At 41.6% G+C, this 19,159-nt stretch overlaps 1 protein-coding gene across 1 annotated transcript; it reads left to right on the plus strand.

Moving 5' to 3' along the window:
• Positions 1-238: 238 nt before the first annotated feature.
• LOC123181692 (transcription factor GHD7) lies at positions 239-2,600 on the plus strand. Its single transcript, XM_044594011.1, has 2 exons — positions 239-960; positions 1,951-2,600. Exons 1-2 carry the CDS (start codon positions 481-483, stop codon positions 2,338-2,340), a joined length of 870 nt encoding a protein of 289 aa, XP_044449946.1. The 5' UTR covers positions 239-480; the 3' UTR covers positions 2,341-2,600.
• The last annotated feature ends 16,559 nt before the right edge of the window (positions 2,601-19,159 follow it).

The following is a 19,159-nucleotide window of genomic DNA, read 5'->3' on the forward strand; positions in this document are numbered from 1 at the left end:
CTTACTATAATTATACCTCACCCTTACAACAAGACCATGAGAGAACCCAGCACATGTATAGCCAGGTTGTGCGCAGAGAATCCTCCAAGATCTGCAGCCTAGGGTGGCAAGCCAATGGGGAGCGGCCAAGTGATCTCAGGAGAAAGGTGGCTGCGGATCTTCCACGTAAGGAACCCTCCCATCGCTCATATCTATTCCTCCTCTCCCATTCGCCACCCACCCATACTTATTCCCTCCCTCCCTGCCCTAGCTACTCGCTTCATCTCCTCCACACACGCACACGCACAAACACAAACACTTTTTTTCTCCCTCTTACAAGATTCAACTCGAGCTCATCATTCGCAGTGGAGCAAAGCTGATGGAAGCAAATTAGCAAGTGGAGTGGAGTGCCAGGAGCTCCCGCGCCACACGTACCGGAGGAGTGGTAGCTAGCTAGCGTCGGCCGGGGACCGGCTTAGTGTGTGGAGGGAGGCGCGCACGATGTCGGCGGCGTCGGGCGCCGCGTGCCGCGTGTGTGGCGGGGGCGCTGAGGACTGCTCCTGCTTGCTGCAGCGGGGGAGAGGTGCTGCAGGGGTGCGGTGCGGGGTGGCCGACCTGAACCGGGGCTTCCCCGGGATGTTCGGCCAGGCGGCGGAGGAGCCGGCCGTCGACGTCGTTGCCGGAGGCGGCGGCGCTGCGGCGGTGGGGCTGCAGGAGTTCCAGTTCTTCGGGCAGGAGGACCACGAGAGCGTGGCCTGGCTGTTCAACGACCACGCGCCCCTCGGTGGGGAGGACCGCCTGCAGCACCGCCCGGCGACCACCGAGCAACTGCAGCGCCGCCAGGCGTTCGACGCGTACGCCGAGTACCAGCCCGGACATGGCCTCACGTTCGACGTGCCGGTGCCACTGAGCCGAGATGTCGTCGACACGGCCATTCTGGGGCTCGGCGGCGGCAACCCGGTCACGTCAGGCGCCACAATCGTGAGTGGTTCGGTTCTCATGCTTGACCCCCCGAAAACTATATTTTTTCCGTATGCATATGCAGATTAGTTAGTGATTTTTGTTCTAAAAAATAACAAATACAGCTTAGAGAACACACTTGCAAATAGTAGTACTATTACTATATTTCTGCGTAGCGTGCATATTGGCAATTACTCCCTCTGTACGTAACTTAATGTAAAACGTTTTTTGCAGGCACAGAGGTAGTACTAATTAGTGGTCGATTACACTTTAGACTGTTTCTTGTAAGAGCTAGCTAGGCCATGTATATGCATGAACAGTTTTGTCTTGTCTTATCTCTACCATCGAAGATGATATGCTAATGATGAGCTATAGTAGTGGCAAGAACATAATTTCTTTGGAAAAACTATAGATAACCAGCTGTAATTACCGGAGTCTTCGAAGGCTTAGAATTATACTGCATAATTAATGTCATATGGAAGAAATTGGCAAAATGTACACATCAAAAATCTCAAAAACGTGTCTATCACTGACTTTTCCACCCTTGGTGAACACTAGTAATGTCTGTATGTAAGACGTATAGAGATAAAGAACTTCTCATTACAATGTGGATAAACTAAACCCTATCAGAGAATACAAGCTTTACATTCTAATTGTCGATGTGCATGTTCACAATGAGTCGATCTCAATTAACCCAGTGCAAACGAAAACACCAGTTTAATTTGGACCGTGCTACAAATCAGATGTCAGATTTCTAAACATGGTAAATCAAATGTTTTTCATGGCAAATTGCGCATCGTGAGCATCATGTGATGCAGAGGACGGGGGTCATCCTCTTTTTTGAAAAAAAATACACATCATGAGCCTGTCAATTCCATTTAGCAAACATGGCAAATCCTGACGTTTTCAGTTTTTTTGCCAGGATTTGTCATGCTTGTAATGCCAGGATTTGTCATGCTTGCTCAAAGGAATTTCTAGCATAGCCTCATACTTTCACGTATTAATTTTCAGATGCCCTATTGCGGGAGAGAAATGTTGACGTTCACGGAAGCCGCGGCCAGCTCGGTCGACCGGAACGATGACACGGCGGCGGGGCTGGCCAACGGCGGCGCGTACTCTGCCGGCCCGAGCGGCGTCGTCGTCGGCGACGTACCGGCACCAACGGAGCTGCGGGAGGCGAAGCTGATGCGGTACAAAGAGAAGCGGAAGAGGCGGCGGTACGAGAAGCAGATCCGGTACGCGTCCCGCAAGGCCTACGCCGAGATGCGGCCGCGCGTCAAGGGACGGTTCGCCAAGGTGCCCGACGGCAGCGAGGGCGCGGCACCGTCGCCGCCGCAGCAGCCGACACAGGCCGCCGGCTACGAGCCCGGCCGGCTCGACCTCGGGTGGTTCCGCTCGTAGCAAGCAGACATGTATTACACGCGCACGTAGTGCAGCGGTAGAACGGCGGCTAGCTCGATGTCATGTGCGTGCATGCATGCATGCTGCCGTAGGAGGCTGCCATGCATGAGTCGCTTCTAGCTTATCTCGTAGATCGTCGTATATAGATCAACGGATCATTTCTCGGTCGGGTTAATTGTTGGTATATAAAGAGCTCGTAATTAACATTTAGAGCGCAGGATCAAGGTCGACCTTAATTAAATAGTGCGATTCGTTTATCATTTGTTAACGATAAAGTACATGCGAATGTGACCATCTACTTTCTCCGTCCCAAAATAAGTGTATATCAACTTTAACATAACTTATTTTGTGACGGAGAGAGTATATGCCACCGTCTCCCTGATTTCATATTATGGCTGCCTAATTTACGACGGCTGGCTAATGATTTGCTTTTGGAGGCCTATTTTAAGAAACAATTTCTTCTTAAAGCTCGTCACATTTTTCCCCCATATGACGCGAAAATGGGACTTGGTTGCATTGTCAAACAATAATGGAACGAAAAGATAGCAAAATAGTATCCCGTAGCAAACGTGTAAGAAAGCAAAAGGCCTAGCAAACAAAGCCTCGTGGACCCGCGATATCTAAGCTAACAGCACAAACCGAAAACAACATAGCATAGTACTCCATATCATCGCCTAAAGATCACACATCACCCCAGATCATCTCCTAAAGATCATACATCACCCTAGATCATCTCCTAAAGATCATACTCCATGCAAGAAAATCTCGTGATCATCTCCAAAATCATTTCCATCGGCAATTTCCAAAAGCATAAGTTTTCTTCCATAGTTGTTTCATCATTTCTGACCCCCTCTCTAACTTCTCCAGATCTACCCGCCACCAGTCACAGAGTTCGCCCCCTTCTCTCTCCATGCCCATCATCGCGAACCGCCAAAGCCTCCCTTTGCAACATCGCAACTCCTTGCTCCAACACCATTCATTCATCTTCAGATTGCAGATCTGCCAATATCGTATAAACGAGCGTGCATAGCAAATGAATTCGGCAGGGGATCTAACCAATTTAAGATCAAACATGCTCCATTGCTTTGTTGGAAATATGCCCTAAAGGCAATAATAAATTGGTTATTATCATATTTTCCGTCATGATAAATGTTTATTATTCATGCTAGAATTGTATTGATCGAAAACTTATATACATGTGTGAATACATAAACTACACCGTGTCCCTAGTAAGCCTCTACTAGACTAGCTCGTTGATCAAAGGTGGTTGAGGTTTCCTAACCATAGACATGAGTTGTCATTTTATAACGGGATCACATCATTAGGAGAATGATGCGATGGACAAGACCCAACCGTAAGCTTAGCAACAGATCGTATCGCTTAGTTTATTTGCTATAGCTTTATTCATGTCAAGTATCAGTTTCTTAGACCATGAGATCATGCCACTCCCGGATACCGGAGGAATGCCTTGTGTGCTATCAAACGTCACTTCGTAACTGGGTGATCATAAAGGTGCTCTACAGGTATCTCCGAAGCTGTCTGTTTGGTTGCATGGATCGAGACTGGAATTTGTCGCTCTGTGTGACGGAGATATATCTCTGGGCCCTCTTGGTAATACAACATCGTAAAGAGCTCGCAAGCAATGTGCCTAATGAGTTAGTCACGGGATCTTCTATTACGGAATGAGTAAAGAGACTTGCCGGTAACGAGACTGAACTAGGTATGGGGTTACCGACGATCGAATCTCGGGCAAGTAACATATCGTCGGACAAAGGGAATTGCATACGGGATTGACTGAATCCTTGACATCGTGATTCAACCGATAAAGATCTTCGTGGAATATGTAGGAACCAATATGGGCAACCAGGTCCCGCTATTGGTTGTTGACCGGAGAGGTGTCTCGGTCATGTCTACATGATTCTCGAACCCGTAGGGTCCGCACGCTTAACGTTCAATGACGCTAGAGTAGTATTGGGATATGTGCATTGGTAACCGAATGTTGTTCGGAGTCCCGGATGAGATCTAGGCATCACGAGGAGCTCCGGAATGGTCCGGAGGAAGATTATATATAGGAAGTCCTGTTTTGGTCACGGGAAAGGTTTCAGGCATTATTGGTATTGTACCGGGAGTGCCGAAAGGGGTCCGGGGTCCATCGGCTCCGGGGGGCCACATGGGCTATAGGGGGTGTACCTTGACCTATATGGGCCAAGGGCACCAGCCCTAAGGGGCCCATGCGCCAAGAGAGAGGATAAAGGAAGAGTCCTAAGGGTGGAAGGCACCCCCCGAGGTGCCTTGGGAAGGGGGGAAACGTCCCTAGGCCTAACCGCACCACCTCCCTTGGAGGAGGGGCCAAGGCTACGCCCCAGGCCTCCCCCTTGCCTCCTATAAATAGTAAGGGAGAGGGAGGGGCTGGACACACCAAATCCCACGCCCCAGCGGCAACCCTACCTCTCCCAAAACTCCGTTTTCTCCTAAGATTGTTTCCGGCAGCGTTTGGCGAAGCCTTGCCGGGATTGCACCACCACCATCTTGATACATCTCTGATTGCGGCTGGAACTACGTCGGTATTTCCCCAAAGAGGAAGGGATGATGCAGCACAGCTACGGTAGGTATTTCCCTCAGTGATGAGACCAAGGTTATCGAACCAGTAGAAGAACCACGCAACACTACATGAACGACACCTGCACACAAAGAACAAATACTTGCAACCCGACGTAAAAGAGGGGTTGTCAATCCCTCTCGGTTAAAAAGATAGATAAATTTGTAGTAGACCGGATAAATAGATCTCGCGGGAACGTGAGATAAAATAAATAACAATAAACTACGGCAAGATATTTTTGGGTTTTTGGATTAATAGATCTGAAAATAAAAGCAAATAAAAATAGATCTCGAAGGTAAATATGATAAAGAAGAGACCCGATGGCCGTAGATTTCACTAGTGGCTTCTCTCGAGAAAAATAGCATATGGTGGGTAAACATATTACTGTTGGGCAATTGATAGAACTTCAAATAATCGTGATGATATCCAGGAAATGATCATTATATAGGCATCACGTCCAAGATTAGTAGACCGACTCCTGCGTGCATCTAGTACTATTACTCTACACGTCGACCGCTATCCAGCATGCATCTAGTGTATTAAGTTCAAGGAGAAACGGAGTAGTGCAATAAGAACGGTGACATGATGTAGACAAGATCTATTCATGTAGGAATAGACCCCATCTTGTTATCCTTAATAGCAATGATACATACGTGTCATTTCCCCTTCTGTCACTGGGATTGAGCACCGTAAGATCGAACCCATCACAAAGCACCTCTTCCCATGGCACGAAAAATCGATCTAGTCAGCCTAACTAAACCAAAGATTCAAAGAATAAATACGAGGCTATAAGTAATCATTCATATAAGAGATCAAAAGACTCAAATAACTTTCATGGATAAAAACATAGATCTGATCATAAACTCAAAGTTCATCAGATCCCAACAAACACATCGCAAAAAGAGTTACATCAAATAGATCTCCAAGAGACCATTGTATTGAGAATCAAAAGAGAGAGAGAGGAAGCCATCTAGCTACTAACTACGGACCCGAAGGTCTACAATGAACTAGTCACGCATCATCGGAAAGGCACCAATGAGGATGATGAACCCCTCCGTGATGCTGTCTAGATTGGATCTGTGGTCTCTGGAACTTGCGGTGGCTGGAATTGTTTTTTCATCGACTCCCCTATGGTTTCTGGAATATTGGGGTATTTATAGAGCAAAGAGGCGATGCAGGAGGCCACCGAGGTGGGCACAACCCACCAGGGCGCTCCTGGGCCCCCAGGCGCGCCCAGGTGGGTTGTGCCCCCTCGGGGCACCCCTCTGGTACTTCCTGGGCCCAACTTTTGTCTGCTGGTCCAAAAAAATCACCAAAAAGTTTCGTTGTGTTTGGACTCCGTTTGGTATTGATTTTTTGCGAAGTAAAAAACAAGCAAAAAACAGCAACTGGCACTGGGCACTATGTCAATAGGTTAGTCCCAAAAATGATATAAAGTTGCTATAAAATGATTGTAAAACATCCAAGAATGATAATATAACAACATGGAACAATAAAAATTATAGATACATTGGAGACATATAAGTATCCCCAAGCTTAATTCCTGCTCGTCCTCGAGTAGGTAAATGATAAAAACAGAATTTTTGATGTGGAATGCTGCCTAACATGTTCATCACATAATATTTTGTTTGTAGCATGGACATTTGGACTTTTATATGATTCAAAGCAATAGTCTAGTTTTGACATGAAGATTTCAATACTCAAGCATATCAACAAGCAACCATGTCTTTCAAAATATCAACACTAAAGCAAGTTATCCCTAGCCCATTATGCTCAATCATTGATCCATTCATGAAACACACTCGCATATTAGCTACACCCAATGCTCACGTACGATCATAGTGCCCTTAGTTGATGCTTTAAAAGAGAAGATGAAGACTCAAAAATAAAAATTGCATAAAGTAAATAGAAAGGCCCTTCACAGAGGGAAGTAGGGATTTGTAGAGGTGCCAGAGCTCAAAGCAAAAAAGATAGAGATAAAAACATTTTGGGTGGCATGCTTTTCCTATCAACAAAAACGATCGAGTAGTTCCCAATACTTTCCATGCTATATATATCATAGGCGGTTCCCAAACAGAAAATAAAGTTTATTCCTTTTTCCACCATACTTTCACATTCCACGGCTAACCGAATCCACGGGTGCCGTCCATACCAACACTTTCCAAGGAATTTATTATTTTAAAAAATAAAGTAAATTCATTTTTCATTTCGGGACTGGGCATCCCTAATACCTTTGCCGTACTCTCGTGCAATGACAAGTGAATAAACACTCATCTTGAGAATAACACATCTAGCATGGAAAAATATCAGCCACCCCCTACCGTTTCATGAGCGGTACGAGCACATAAAAGAGAAACTTATTTTGAAAATTAGAGATGGCACATACAAATTTTCTTAGAACAACAAAAGAATACCGCATATAGGTGGGTATAGTGGACTCATGTGGCAAAACTGGTTTAAGGATTTTGGATGCACAATTAGTGATCATACTTACTGCAAATGAAGGCTAGCAAAAGATTGAGAAGCATCCAACCAAGAAACAAAAACTCTCATAAGCGAGCATTAAGCATAACTAACACCGAATAATGCACCACAAGTAGGATATAATTTCATTGCATAACTATTGACTTTCGTGCTTGCATAGGGAATCGCAAACCTTAACATCAATATTCTTACTAAAGCATAATTACTCATCAACATGACTCACATATTATATCATCATATCGCAAAACTATTACAAGGAATCAAGTTTATTTTGTCCAATGATCTTCATGAAAGTTTTTATTATATCCCTCTTGAATATCTATCGCTTTGGGACTAGTTTCATATGTTGCTTTTGATAGCTCAAACAAATCTAAGTGAAGAACATGAGCATAAAAATTTTCTTCTCTCATAATAATTTAAGTGAAGCATGAGAGAATTTTTTTTACTAACTCTCAAATAAATCTAAGTGAAGCCTGAGAGTATTTCTTCAAAAATACTAAAGCACACCGTGCTAAAAAAGATATAAGTGAAGCACTAGAGCAATTCCATAGCTCATAAAGATTTAAGTGAAGCATAGAGAGCAATTCTAACAAATCATAGCATAATTTGGCTCTCTCAAATAGGTGTGTCCAGCAAGGATACTTGACTTAAAATAAAATGCAAAACAAGCAAAGACTCGTATCAAACAAGATGCTCCAAGCAAAACTCATGATATGTGACGAATAAAAATATAGCTCCAAGTAAAATACCCGATGATCGTTAGAAGAAAGAGGGGATGCCACTCGGGCATCCCCAAGCTTAGTTGCTTGCTTCTCTTTTAGATAATAGCTTGTGATGCCATGGGCATCCCCAAGCTTAGGCTCTTCTTACTCCTTATTCCTTCATCCATCGTGATCTCACCCAAAACTTGAAAACTTCAATCACACAAAACTCAACAAAATCTTTGTGAGATCCGTTAGTATAACAAAGCAAATCACTACTCTAAGTACTGTTGCAAACCCATTCATACTTTATTTTTGCATTATATCTACCGTATTCCAACTTTACTATAGCTTATACCCTCCAATACAAACCATAGATTCATCAAAATAAGCACACAACGCAAAGAAAACGGAATCTGTCAAAAACAGAACAGTCTGTAGCAATCTGAAAACTTCGAATACTTCTGTAACTCAAAAAATTCTGAAAAAATAGGACAACATAGCAAATTTGTAAATCAATCTTGTGTAAAAAAATTCAGAATTTTATCACGCTTCTGTGATTTTTAACAATTCTGTGAATTGCGCACAAAGTTTTCTGTTTTTCAACAAGATCAAATCAACTATCACCCAACATGATCCCAAAGGATATGCTTGGCACAAATACTAATTAAAACATAAAAAACACAATCATAACAGTAGCATAATTGTGTAAACACTCAAGAACAGAAAGAAGAAGACAAAAATAAATTTTATTCATTGGGTTGCCTCCCAACAAGCGCTATCATTTTATGCCCCTAGCTAGGCATAATGCAAAGATCTAAGTATTTTCATCTTTAGTTTTTGCAACTTTTGTAAGGGCCTTTTCAAACCCGGGAGGATCTTTACGCTTCCCAAGATTTTCAGGAAAAGAGACCATCTTGAGATCCAAAATATCCAAATGCTTATTGCAAAGAGTAATCAAGGTATTCATTCGATTGAGGTTCCCACTGATATGTTTCAGAGGTTCATTGTATTTTTGTAACTCAACCAAATGTTTATGCAAATCACTCAACTTATCCAAAATTTGAGCTCCTTCTTGAGTAAAAGAAATCCCCTGTTTGGTAGGCGGAATTCCCAAAATCCTTTCTAGGATCTCATAAGCGGTATTGGCATCAAGATTAATAAAATTTCCTTTAGCGGCAAAATCCAAAAGTTTTCTGTGATGCAAAGCTAGACCTATATAAAAATTCCGAAGAAATTTTTTTGCATCTCCTTTTAGATTGCAAATGCGATAGGATTCCATCAGCCTATACCAAGCATCTTTCAAATTTTCTCCTTGTCTCTGTTTGAAGTATAAAACTTCAAAATCCGGTGACAAAGGAGGAGTAGTGATGCTGGCCATAGCAATAAGATCACAAGCAAAAAGATAGATCTGACGAGAAAACAGCGAATGAAAAAGAGGGCGAATAAAAAGGCAAATTTTTGTGAAGTGGGGGAGATGAAAACGAGAGGCAAATGGTAAATAATGTAAATTGCAAGGAGATGAGATTTGTGATTAGGAACCTAGTAGATGTTGATGATGTCTCCCCGGCAACGGCGCCATAAATTCCTTTTGATTGCGGCTTGAACTACGTCGGTATTTCCCCAAAGAGGAAGGGATGATGCAGCAGAGCTACGGTAGGTATTTCCCTCAGTGATGAGACCAAGGTTATTGAACCAGTAGAAGAACCACGCAACACTACGTGAACGACACCTGCACACAAAGAACAAATACTTGCAACCCGACGTAAAAGAGGGGTTGTCAATCCCTCTTGGGTAAAAAGATAGATAAATTTGTAGTAGACTGGATAAATAGATCTCGCAGGAACGTGAGATAAAATAAATAATATAATTTGCGGCAAGATATTTTTGGGTTTTTGGATTAATAGATCTGAAAATAAAAGCAAATAAAAATAGATCTTGAAGGTAAATATGATAAAGGAGAGACCCGAGGGCCGTAGATTTCACTAGTGGCTTCTCTCGAGAAAAATAGCATACGGTGGGTAAACATATTACTGTTGGGCAATTGATAGAACTTCAAATAATCGTGACGATATCCAGGAAATGATCATTATATAGGCATCACGTCCAAGATTAGTAGACCGACTCCTGCCTGCATCTACTACTATTACTCCACACATTGACCGCTATCCAGCATGCATCTAGTGTATTAAGTTCATGGAGAAACGGAGTAGTGCATAAGAACGGTGACATGATGTAGATAAGATCTATTCATGTAGGAATAGACCCCATCTTGTTATCCTTAATAGCAACGATACATACGTGTCATTTCCCCTTCTGTCACTGGGATTGAGCACCGTAAGATCGAACCCATCACAAAGCACCTCTTCCCATGGCACGAAAAATCGATCTAGTCGGCCTAACTAAACCAAAGATTCAAAGAAGAAATACGGGGCTATAAGTAACCATTCATATAAGAGATCAAAAGACTCAAATAACTTTCATGGATAAAAACATAGATCTGATCATAAACTCAAAGTTCATCAGATCCCAACAAACACATCGCAAAAAGAGTTACATCAAATAGATCTCCAAGAGACCATTGTATTGAGAATCAAGAGAGAGAGAGAGAGAGAGAGAGAGAGAGGAAGCCATCTAGCTACTAACTACGGACCCGAAGGTCTACAATGAACTAGTCACGCATCATCGGAGAGGCACCAATGAGGATGATGAACCCCTCCGTGATGCTGTCTAGATTGGATCTGTGGTCTCTGGAACTTGCGGTGGCTGGAATTGTTTTTTCGTCGACTCCCCTATGGTTTCTGGAATATTGGGGTATTTATAGAGCAAAGAGGCGGTGCAGGAGGCCACCGAGGTGGGCACAACCCACCAGGGCGCTCCTGGGCCCCCAGGCGCGCCCAGGTGGGCTGTGCCCCCTCGGGGCACCCCTCTGGTACTTCTTGGGCCCAACTTTTGTCTGCTGGTCCAAAAAAATCACCAAAAAGTTTCGCTGTGTTTGGACTCCGTTTGGTATTGATTTTTTGCGTACTAAAAAACAAGCAAAAAACAGCAACTGGCATTGGGCACTATGTCACGAATGATATAAAGTTACTATAAAATGATTGTAAAACATCCAATAATGATAATATAACAGCATTGAACAATAAAAAATTATAGATACATTGGAGACGTATTAGTCTCCAATGTATCTATAATTTATGAAGTATTCATGACATGTTTACAACAATTTTATATGGTTTTGGTATGATTTGGATGGAATTAACCCGGACTGGCGATGTTTTCAGTAGAACTACCGTGGTGTTGATTTTTGTGCAGAAATAAAAGTTCTCCAAATGCTACGAAACTTTTTGACGATTTTTTTGGAATAAAGGAGGCACTAGAAGCTTCGTGGGAGGGCCAGAAGAGCCACGAGGTGGGCACAACCCACCGGGGCGCGCCAGAGGGGCCTAGCTCGCCCCCGTGGGTTGTGGTCACCTCGAGGCCCATCTTTGCGTGATTCTAACGGTGATAAATCCTATAAATAGATAAACCATCCGAAATAACCCAAGATCAGAAGTTCCGCCGCCGCAAGCCTCTGTAGCCGTGAAAAATCAATCTAGACCCCATTCCGGCACCCTGCCGGAGGGAGAAATCATCACCGGTGGCCATCTTCATCATTCCCGCGGCCACCATGATGAGGAGGGAGTAGTCCACCCTCGGGGCTGAGGGTTTGTACCAGTAGCTATGTGTTTAATCTCTCTCTCTCTCTCTCTCTCTCGTGTTCTTGAGATGGCACGATCTTGATGTATCGCGGGCTTTGTTAATATAGTTGGATCATATGGTGTTTTCCCCTCTCTATCTTTTTGTGATGAATTGAGTTTTCCATTTGAGATTTCGTTCTTATCGGATTGAATACTTTTATGGATTTGAGAACACTTGATGTATGTCTTGCTATGAATACCCGTGATGACAATGGGGTAGCATATTGATTTACTTGATGTGTGTTTTGGCACTCAACTCACGGATACCCGAGGTGACATTGGGGTAATCTATGCATAGGGGTTGATGCACGTTCTCGTCTTTGTTTCTTCGCTAGAAATCTTGGGGAACTCTTTGAGGTTCTTTGTGTTGGATTGAGTATAATTAATCTGAAATTGTTTGATCCATATCGTATAATCAACTCATGGATACTCGCGGTGACATTGGAGTATCTAGGTGACATTAGAGTTGGTTCATGTGTACCATATGGTGTTATTTTAGTACGAACTCTTAGATAGATCGATCGAAAGGATAACTTGGTGTTATTTTAGTACGAACTCTTGGATAGATCGATCGGAAAGGATAACTTTGAGGTGGTTTCCTACCCTACAAACAATTTTGTCTTATGTTCTCTGCTAGATAGGAACTTTGGAGTGATTCTTCATCGCACGTTGAGGGATGGTTATATGATCCAATTATATTAGCATTGTTGAGAGATTGCACTAGCAAAAGTACTGACCCTAGGCCTCATTTTCAAGCATTGCAATACCGTTTGTACTCCGTTTTATCAATTGCTACCTTATTTTTTTATTGTTCCTATTACAAAAATCAATATCTACTATCATTACTACACTTGTATCACCATCTCTTCACCGAACTAGTGCACCTATACAGTTTACCATTGTATTTGGTGTGTTGGGGACACAAGATACTCTTTGTTATTTGGTTGCAAGGTTGTTTGAGAGAGACCATCTTCATCCTACGCCTCTCACGGATTGATAAACCTTAGGTCATCCACTTGAGGGAAAATTGCTACTGTCCTACAAAACTCTTCACTTGGAGGCCCAACACGAGTCTACAACAATAAAGTTGCGTAGTAGACATCACATCTCCACCACACCGTCGTGCTAGTTGAGATCCCATCTACTTATCCTCTCTTGCTTGCTGGATCAAGAAGGAGGAGATGTCATCGAGCCGCACATGTGCTGAGCGCGGAGGTGCCCTCCGTTCGGCGCTAGATCTGCTTTTGGTCTACAAGGGTATTTAGACACCCCTCTCGTTGCTATGCATATCCTAGATTAGATCTTGGGTGTTTCATAGGAATTTTTTGATTTTCATGCAACGTTCCCTATCATGCTTAGCTTCCAAATAACCCATTAAATTTCAGCTAGCCCCGCAATTTGGATGTTCCTACTATCAGGTAATTTCTTGGAATCCACCAGAAATATCGAGAGAAGCAGCCATGCCTATCTCTAGCACCAATATATTTGCACACAATGCTCTTAATGCATTTGGCCGTCGAGCAGCACAAAACATGTGATGAATGCCCTCAGGTTTTGGGCATAAGTTGCATAGAGGGTCACTTGTCTAGTTGCTCTTAATCATATTGTCCTTTGTTGCATGTCAGGTGAGCCAAAGCCATATTTTAATTTTTATAGGGAGTTTAGCTTTCCAAAGATGCTTAAAGGATCTCTTTGGGCCTACATTAGACAAATGATTATATAGGAATTTGACTGGAAATTTGCCATTCTATTCCATTTCCATCTGGGTGTATCAACAGCTTGAGAAAGATGCATGGAATTCAATATTCCATTCAAGTTATTCATTTGCTTCATTTGATATCCATTCAACCATCTTCTAAAAGTCAATCTCCAGCCCCATTCAGCCATCTGCTTCACAGTTCTTCTAGTTTCATTACAAATCAAGAAAATCTTAGGGAATTGTTCATTCACAGGTTTGTCTCCACACCAAGTATCTTGCCAAAAGTGTGTATGTTCCACATCCTCAATTACCACCTGCATGCCTTCCATGCACAATTGTTTGATCTTCATCAAATATGCCTAGAGTGAATCATTGCTAGAACCATTGATCTGACAAATACCATGTTTTTCCAACTATCTCTTGCCACAAGCACTCCTTGTTTCCTATATGCCAACACCAATTACACAACAAGTTGATATTAAACCTTTCCAGATTATCAATGCCAAGTCCACTTTTTTATTTGGTCTACGTATAATGGGCCATCTTACCATATGGTATTTCCTCTTGATACCACTCCCATGGCAAAATATTCTCCTAATGGACTTATCCGCCCTACCAAAATTAGTTTTGGGCAACCTGTACATAGAAAAGTAGTATACAGGTAAGTTGGTCAAGCATGCCTTAATCTTGGTCACCCCACCACCAAGGGATAGAGCTCGAGACTCTCATCCATCCAATTCTTTGTAATTTTCTCATCAGCAGGCACCCAGTTAGTCACATGCAGCCTGCTATCACATATTGGTGCCCCAAATATCTTATAGTCCAATACCACAATTGATAGTTGAAAATATGAGCATACATCTGCCCTCTCATATCATCATGCAACACCATCAAATCCTCATTTTTAAACCAGACATCAGTTCAAGCAAATACAAAAACAGTTTCAGATTCCTAGCACTTTCAGTGGCATCTTGTATGATCAAGATTGTGTCATTGACATATTGTAAAATGGTCACCCCTTTTATTAACTAGGTGATAAATAAAGAAACAATATGGGCCCTATTTCGAGCAAGCTGAACAGTCTTTTGCAAATAGTTAAATGCAATGTTAAAAATAAAAGGTGATCCCCTGGCACCTTTTAAACTCCCAAAGTTTATCCCAACATTAAAAGATTCTGCTTAACCACTACAACAAACCAATTCATCCTTGTCTCATTAAATCCTCCTTCCTTCGGACCATGGAAAAGAAATTTCCAGTTCACCTTGTCAAAGGCCATTTCACCTTGTCATGTAGAGACCTCACTCCATCCATAATTTTTATTCCTTTAGTGAACGAACTCTAACACACAAACATCAATTTATTCACAAATGGTTTTACTCTCTCATCTATGGCCTTTGGTACCATTTTGAACACAGCTGATAACAAACAAATGAGTCTATTTTTGGATTATGTCAGCATCAACTCCTTTTGGAATTAGAGTGATCATTCCAAAATTTTATCCTTTCCAAATCCATTCAACTCATGTAAACACATCATAACATCATCCTTAATGAAATGCGAACCCGACTAATAGAATTGAATAGGAAATCCATCACAACCCGCAATCATATTTTTTCTCATACCACTAGTAACATTTTAACCTCCTGCTCACTGAAAGGCTTGCATATATCAATGTTATCGTCTATAGGTAATTCCTTATTATCATACCACAAATCACACCTTAATCTACAACTGCTCATTTCATTAGCTGATACGTCTCCAACGTATCTATAATTTATGAAGTATTCATGCTGTTCTATTATCATTCTTGGATGTTTTACAATCATTTTATAGCAACTTTATATCATTTTTTGAGTCTAACCTATTGACCCAGTGCCCAGTGCGAGTTGCTGTTTTTTGCTTGTTTTTTACATCGCAGGAAATCAATATCAAACGGAGTCCCAACACCGCAAAACTTTTTGTGGATTTTTATGGACAAGAAGACCACCAGTGGGCCAGAGAAGCACCTGGGGGGTGCCCCAAGGGGGGCACAACCCACAAGGGCGCGCCTGGGGGCCTAGGCGAGCCCAGGTGGGTTCTGCCCACCTCGGTGGCCTCCCGCACCCCTCTTTACCCTATAAATTCCCAAAAATTCCAAAAACCCTCATGGTTAATCTAGATCAGAAGTTCTGCCGCCGCAAGGCTCTGTAGCCACGAGAAAAAAATCTAGACCCTTTCTGGCACCCTACCGGAGGGGGAGATCATCACCGGTGGCCATCTTCATCATCCCGGTGGCCACCATGATGAGGGGGGAGTAGTCCATCCCTGGGGCTGAGGGTTTGTACCAGTAGCTATGTGTTTAATCTCTCTCTCTCTCTCTCTCTCGTGTTCTTGAGATGTCACGATCTTCATGTATCGCGGGCTTTGTTAATATAGTCAGATCATATGGTGCTTTCCCCTCTCTATCTTGTTGTGATGAATTGCGTTTTTCTTTGAGATTTCGTTGTTATCGGATTGAATACTTTTATGGATTTGAGAACACTTGATATATGTCTTGCAATTGAATACTCGTGGTGACAATTGATATATGTTTTGGCACTCAACTCGCGGATTCCCGAGGTGACATTGGGGTAATCTATGCATAGGGGTTGATGCACGTTCTTGTCTTTGTTTCTCCGGTAGAAATCTTGGGGCACTCTTTGAAGTTCTTTGTGTTGGATTGAATATTATGAATCTGAATTTGCTTTGGTGTTAGTTTAGTACAAACTCTTGGTTAGATCGATCGGAAAGAATACCTTCGTGTTATTTCAGTATGAACTCTAGGATAGATTGATCGAAAAGAATAGCTTTGAGGTGGTTTCGTACCCTACAAACAATTCCGTCTGATGTTCTCCGCTAGATAGGAACTTTGGAGTGATTCTTCATTGAACGTTGAGGGGTGGTTATATGATCCAATTATATTAGCACTGTTGAGAGATTGCACTAGCGAAAGTACGGACCCTAGGCCTCATTTTCAAGCATTGCAATACCGTTTTGTGCCCGTTTACTATTTGCTACCTTGTTGGTTTTATTTATTCAGATTATAACAATATATTTCTATCATCAATATTACACTTTTATCACCATCTCTTCGCTGAACCAATGCACCTATACAATTTGCCATTGTATTGGGTGTGTTGGGGACACAAGAGATTTCTTGTATTTGGTTGCAGGGTTTTTTGAGAGAGACCATCTTCATCCTACACCTCCCACGGATTGATAAACCTTAGGTCATCCACTTGAGGGAAAATTGCTACTGTCCTACAAAACTCTGCGCTTGGAGGCCCAACACGAGTCTACAAGAATAAAGTTGCGTAGTAGACATCAAGCTCTTTTCTGGCGCCGTTGCCGGGGAGGCTAGGTAAGCGGCACTCACATCCTGTCAATGAAGCTCTTTTCTGGCGCCGTTGCCAGGGAGGTGAGTGCTTGAAGGTATATCTTTAGATCTTGCAATCGAATCTTTTAGTTTCTTGTTTTATCACTAGTTTGGTTTATAAATGAAAACTACAAAAAAATGGAATTGAGGTTGCATCATATTATTCATCTTTATAATGTATTTGGTGAAAATGATGGAAAGGAAAATTGTGCTCAATTGATAGAAGAAGAATTCAATAGAATGTTTGGTATAAATGATGAGCATGATTGCAATGTTGTTAGTATGAATTCTTTGAATATCCATGATGCTAATGATATGCAAAGCCATAAGCTTGGGTATGCTATGTTTGATGAAGATGATATTTTTAGTCCCCCAAGATTTGATGTGCAGATTTGTTATAATGATTGCATGCCTCCTATTTATGACGATTATAATGATGAAAGTGGATTTGGAGAGGTCATGACTTTATTTAGTGATGAATCCACCATTTTGGATGAGGCTTCAATTGACTATGACAACAAAGTTGCTATCTATGGTGATTATGGTGATGACATGTATGCTATAAAGAATAATGATAACCATGAAACTTGTCATCATGATTTTAATTTTCACTCTCATGATAGTTATTTTGTTGAGTTTGCTCCCACTACTATTGATGAGAATAAATTTGCTTATGTGGAGAGTAACAAAATTTCTATGCTTATGCATCATGAAAAGAATGATTTATGTGATAGCTATATTGTTGAATTCATTCATGATGCTACTGAAAATTATTATGAGAGAGGAACACATGCTTGTAGGAAATGCAATAATATCAAGTTTCCTCTCTATGTGTTGAAAGTTTTAAAATTATGCTTGTTTTGCCTTCCTATGCTAGTTGGTTCTTATTCCCATAAGTTGTTTGCTCACAAAATCCCTATGCATAGGAAGTGGGTTAGGCTTAAATGTGCTAGTGATATGATTCATGATGCTCTCTTTATGTTTCAATTCTTTACTTTTATGCGAGCATCATTGAAATCATCATGCCTAGCTAAAAGGCATTAAAGAAAAGCGCTTGTTGGGAGACAACCCAACACTTTTACCTACTGTTTTTGTGTGTTCTCATGATTAGGCTGTTGTAGTAATCATGTTTTATTTCTTTCGTTTCAATAAAGTGCCAAGTAAGACCTTTGGGATGGCTTACGGTGATAGTTGATTTGATCTTGCTGAAAAACAGAAACTTTTGCGCCCAATAAAATAATTCTCATTTTTAACAGAAGCGTGATAAAATGCTGATTATTTCTGCAGAAGATTAATAGATAAATACCCAGGTTTTCCTATTTTTTCAGAATTTGTGGAGCAGCAGAAGTATGGTTGGAGTACAGATTACTACAGACTATTCTGTTTTTGACAGATTCTGTTTTCAATGCATAGTTTGCTTGTTTTCTAATTTCCATGGCTTATATTGCTCAATATAAATTGTGGAAATGATATGCTATAGTAGGCATTGTGTGAGAACAATTATGAATCTTGTCTTTTACAGTACCAAAGTGAAATGGTTTGCTCTTTATCATACTAACCTATCTCATGAAGTTTCGTTAAGTTTTGTGTGGTTGAAGTTTTCAAGTTTTGGGTGAGGTATCGATATGAGGAGAATAAGGAGTGACAAGACCCTAAGCTTGGAAATGCCCAAGGCACCCCAAGGTAATATTCAAGGAAGATCCAAGCAACCAAGCTTGGGGATGCCCCGGAAGGCATCCCCTCTTTCGTCTCCAACATTATTGGTAACCTCACTTGGAGCTATTTTTTCACTCGTCACATGATATGTGTTTTGCTTGGAGCGCCCTTTTATTTTGTTAGAATTTGCTTGTTGTTATTTAGAATAATGTTTTGCATCTTTTATTTCAATAAAAGTGGCAGTGATAGCCTTTGCCATGCTTATTTTGAAAGTATACATGTTGCTGTTTGAAAACAGAAAGTTTACCGCTGTTGCAAAAATTCCCTAGAAAAGGCAGAATGTGATAAAATGTTGAAACTTTTTGCAAAATGAGCTCTGATAAATTTTATACAGTGCGGCAATTTTTCATAACTTTTGGAGTTAGGTGAGTATTGATACTCTTGCATTCTTTACAGACTGTACTGTTTTGGCAGATTGCTGTTATGTTTGCATATGTTTGCTTGTTTAATGATTCTATTTGAGGATATGAGTATTAAATATGCAGA

Source organism: Triticum aestivum, chromosome 1D, assembly GCF_018294505.1.
Source record: "Triticum aestivum cultivar Chinese Spring chromosome 1D, IWGSC CS RefSeq v2.1, whole genome shotgun sequence".
In the NCBI taxonomy this organism is placed as follows: Eukaryota; Viridiplantae; Streptophyta; class Magnoliopsida; order Poales; family Poaceae; genus Triticum; species Triticum aestivum.

Excerpts from the sequence above, each read along its gene's own strand:
- LOC123181692 (XM_044594011.1), top strand. The coding sequence starts at position 481 with ATGTCGGCGGCGTCGGGCGCCGCGTGCCGCGTGTGTGGCGGGGGCGCT. Across the intron at positions 961-1,950 it reads TCACGTCAGGCGCCACAATC|ATGCCCTATTGCGGGAGAGA; the intron begins GTGAGTGGTTCG and ends ATTAATTTTCAG.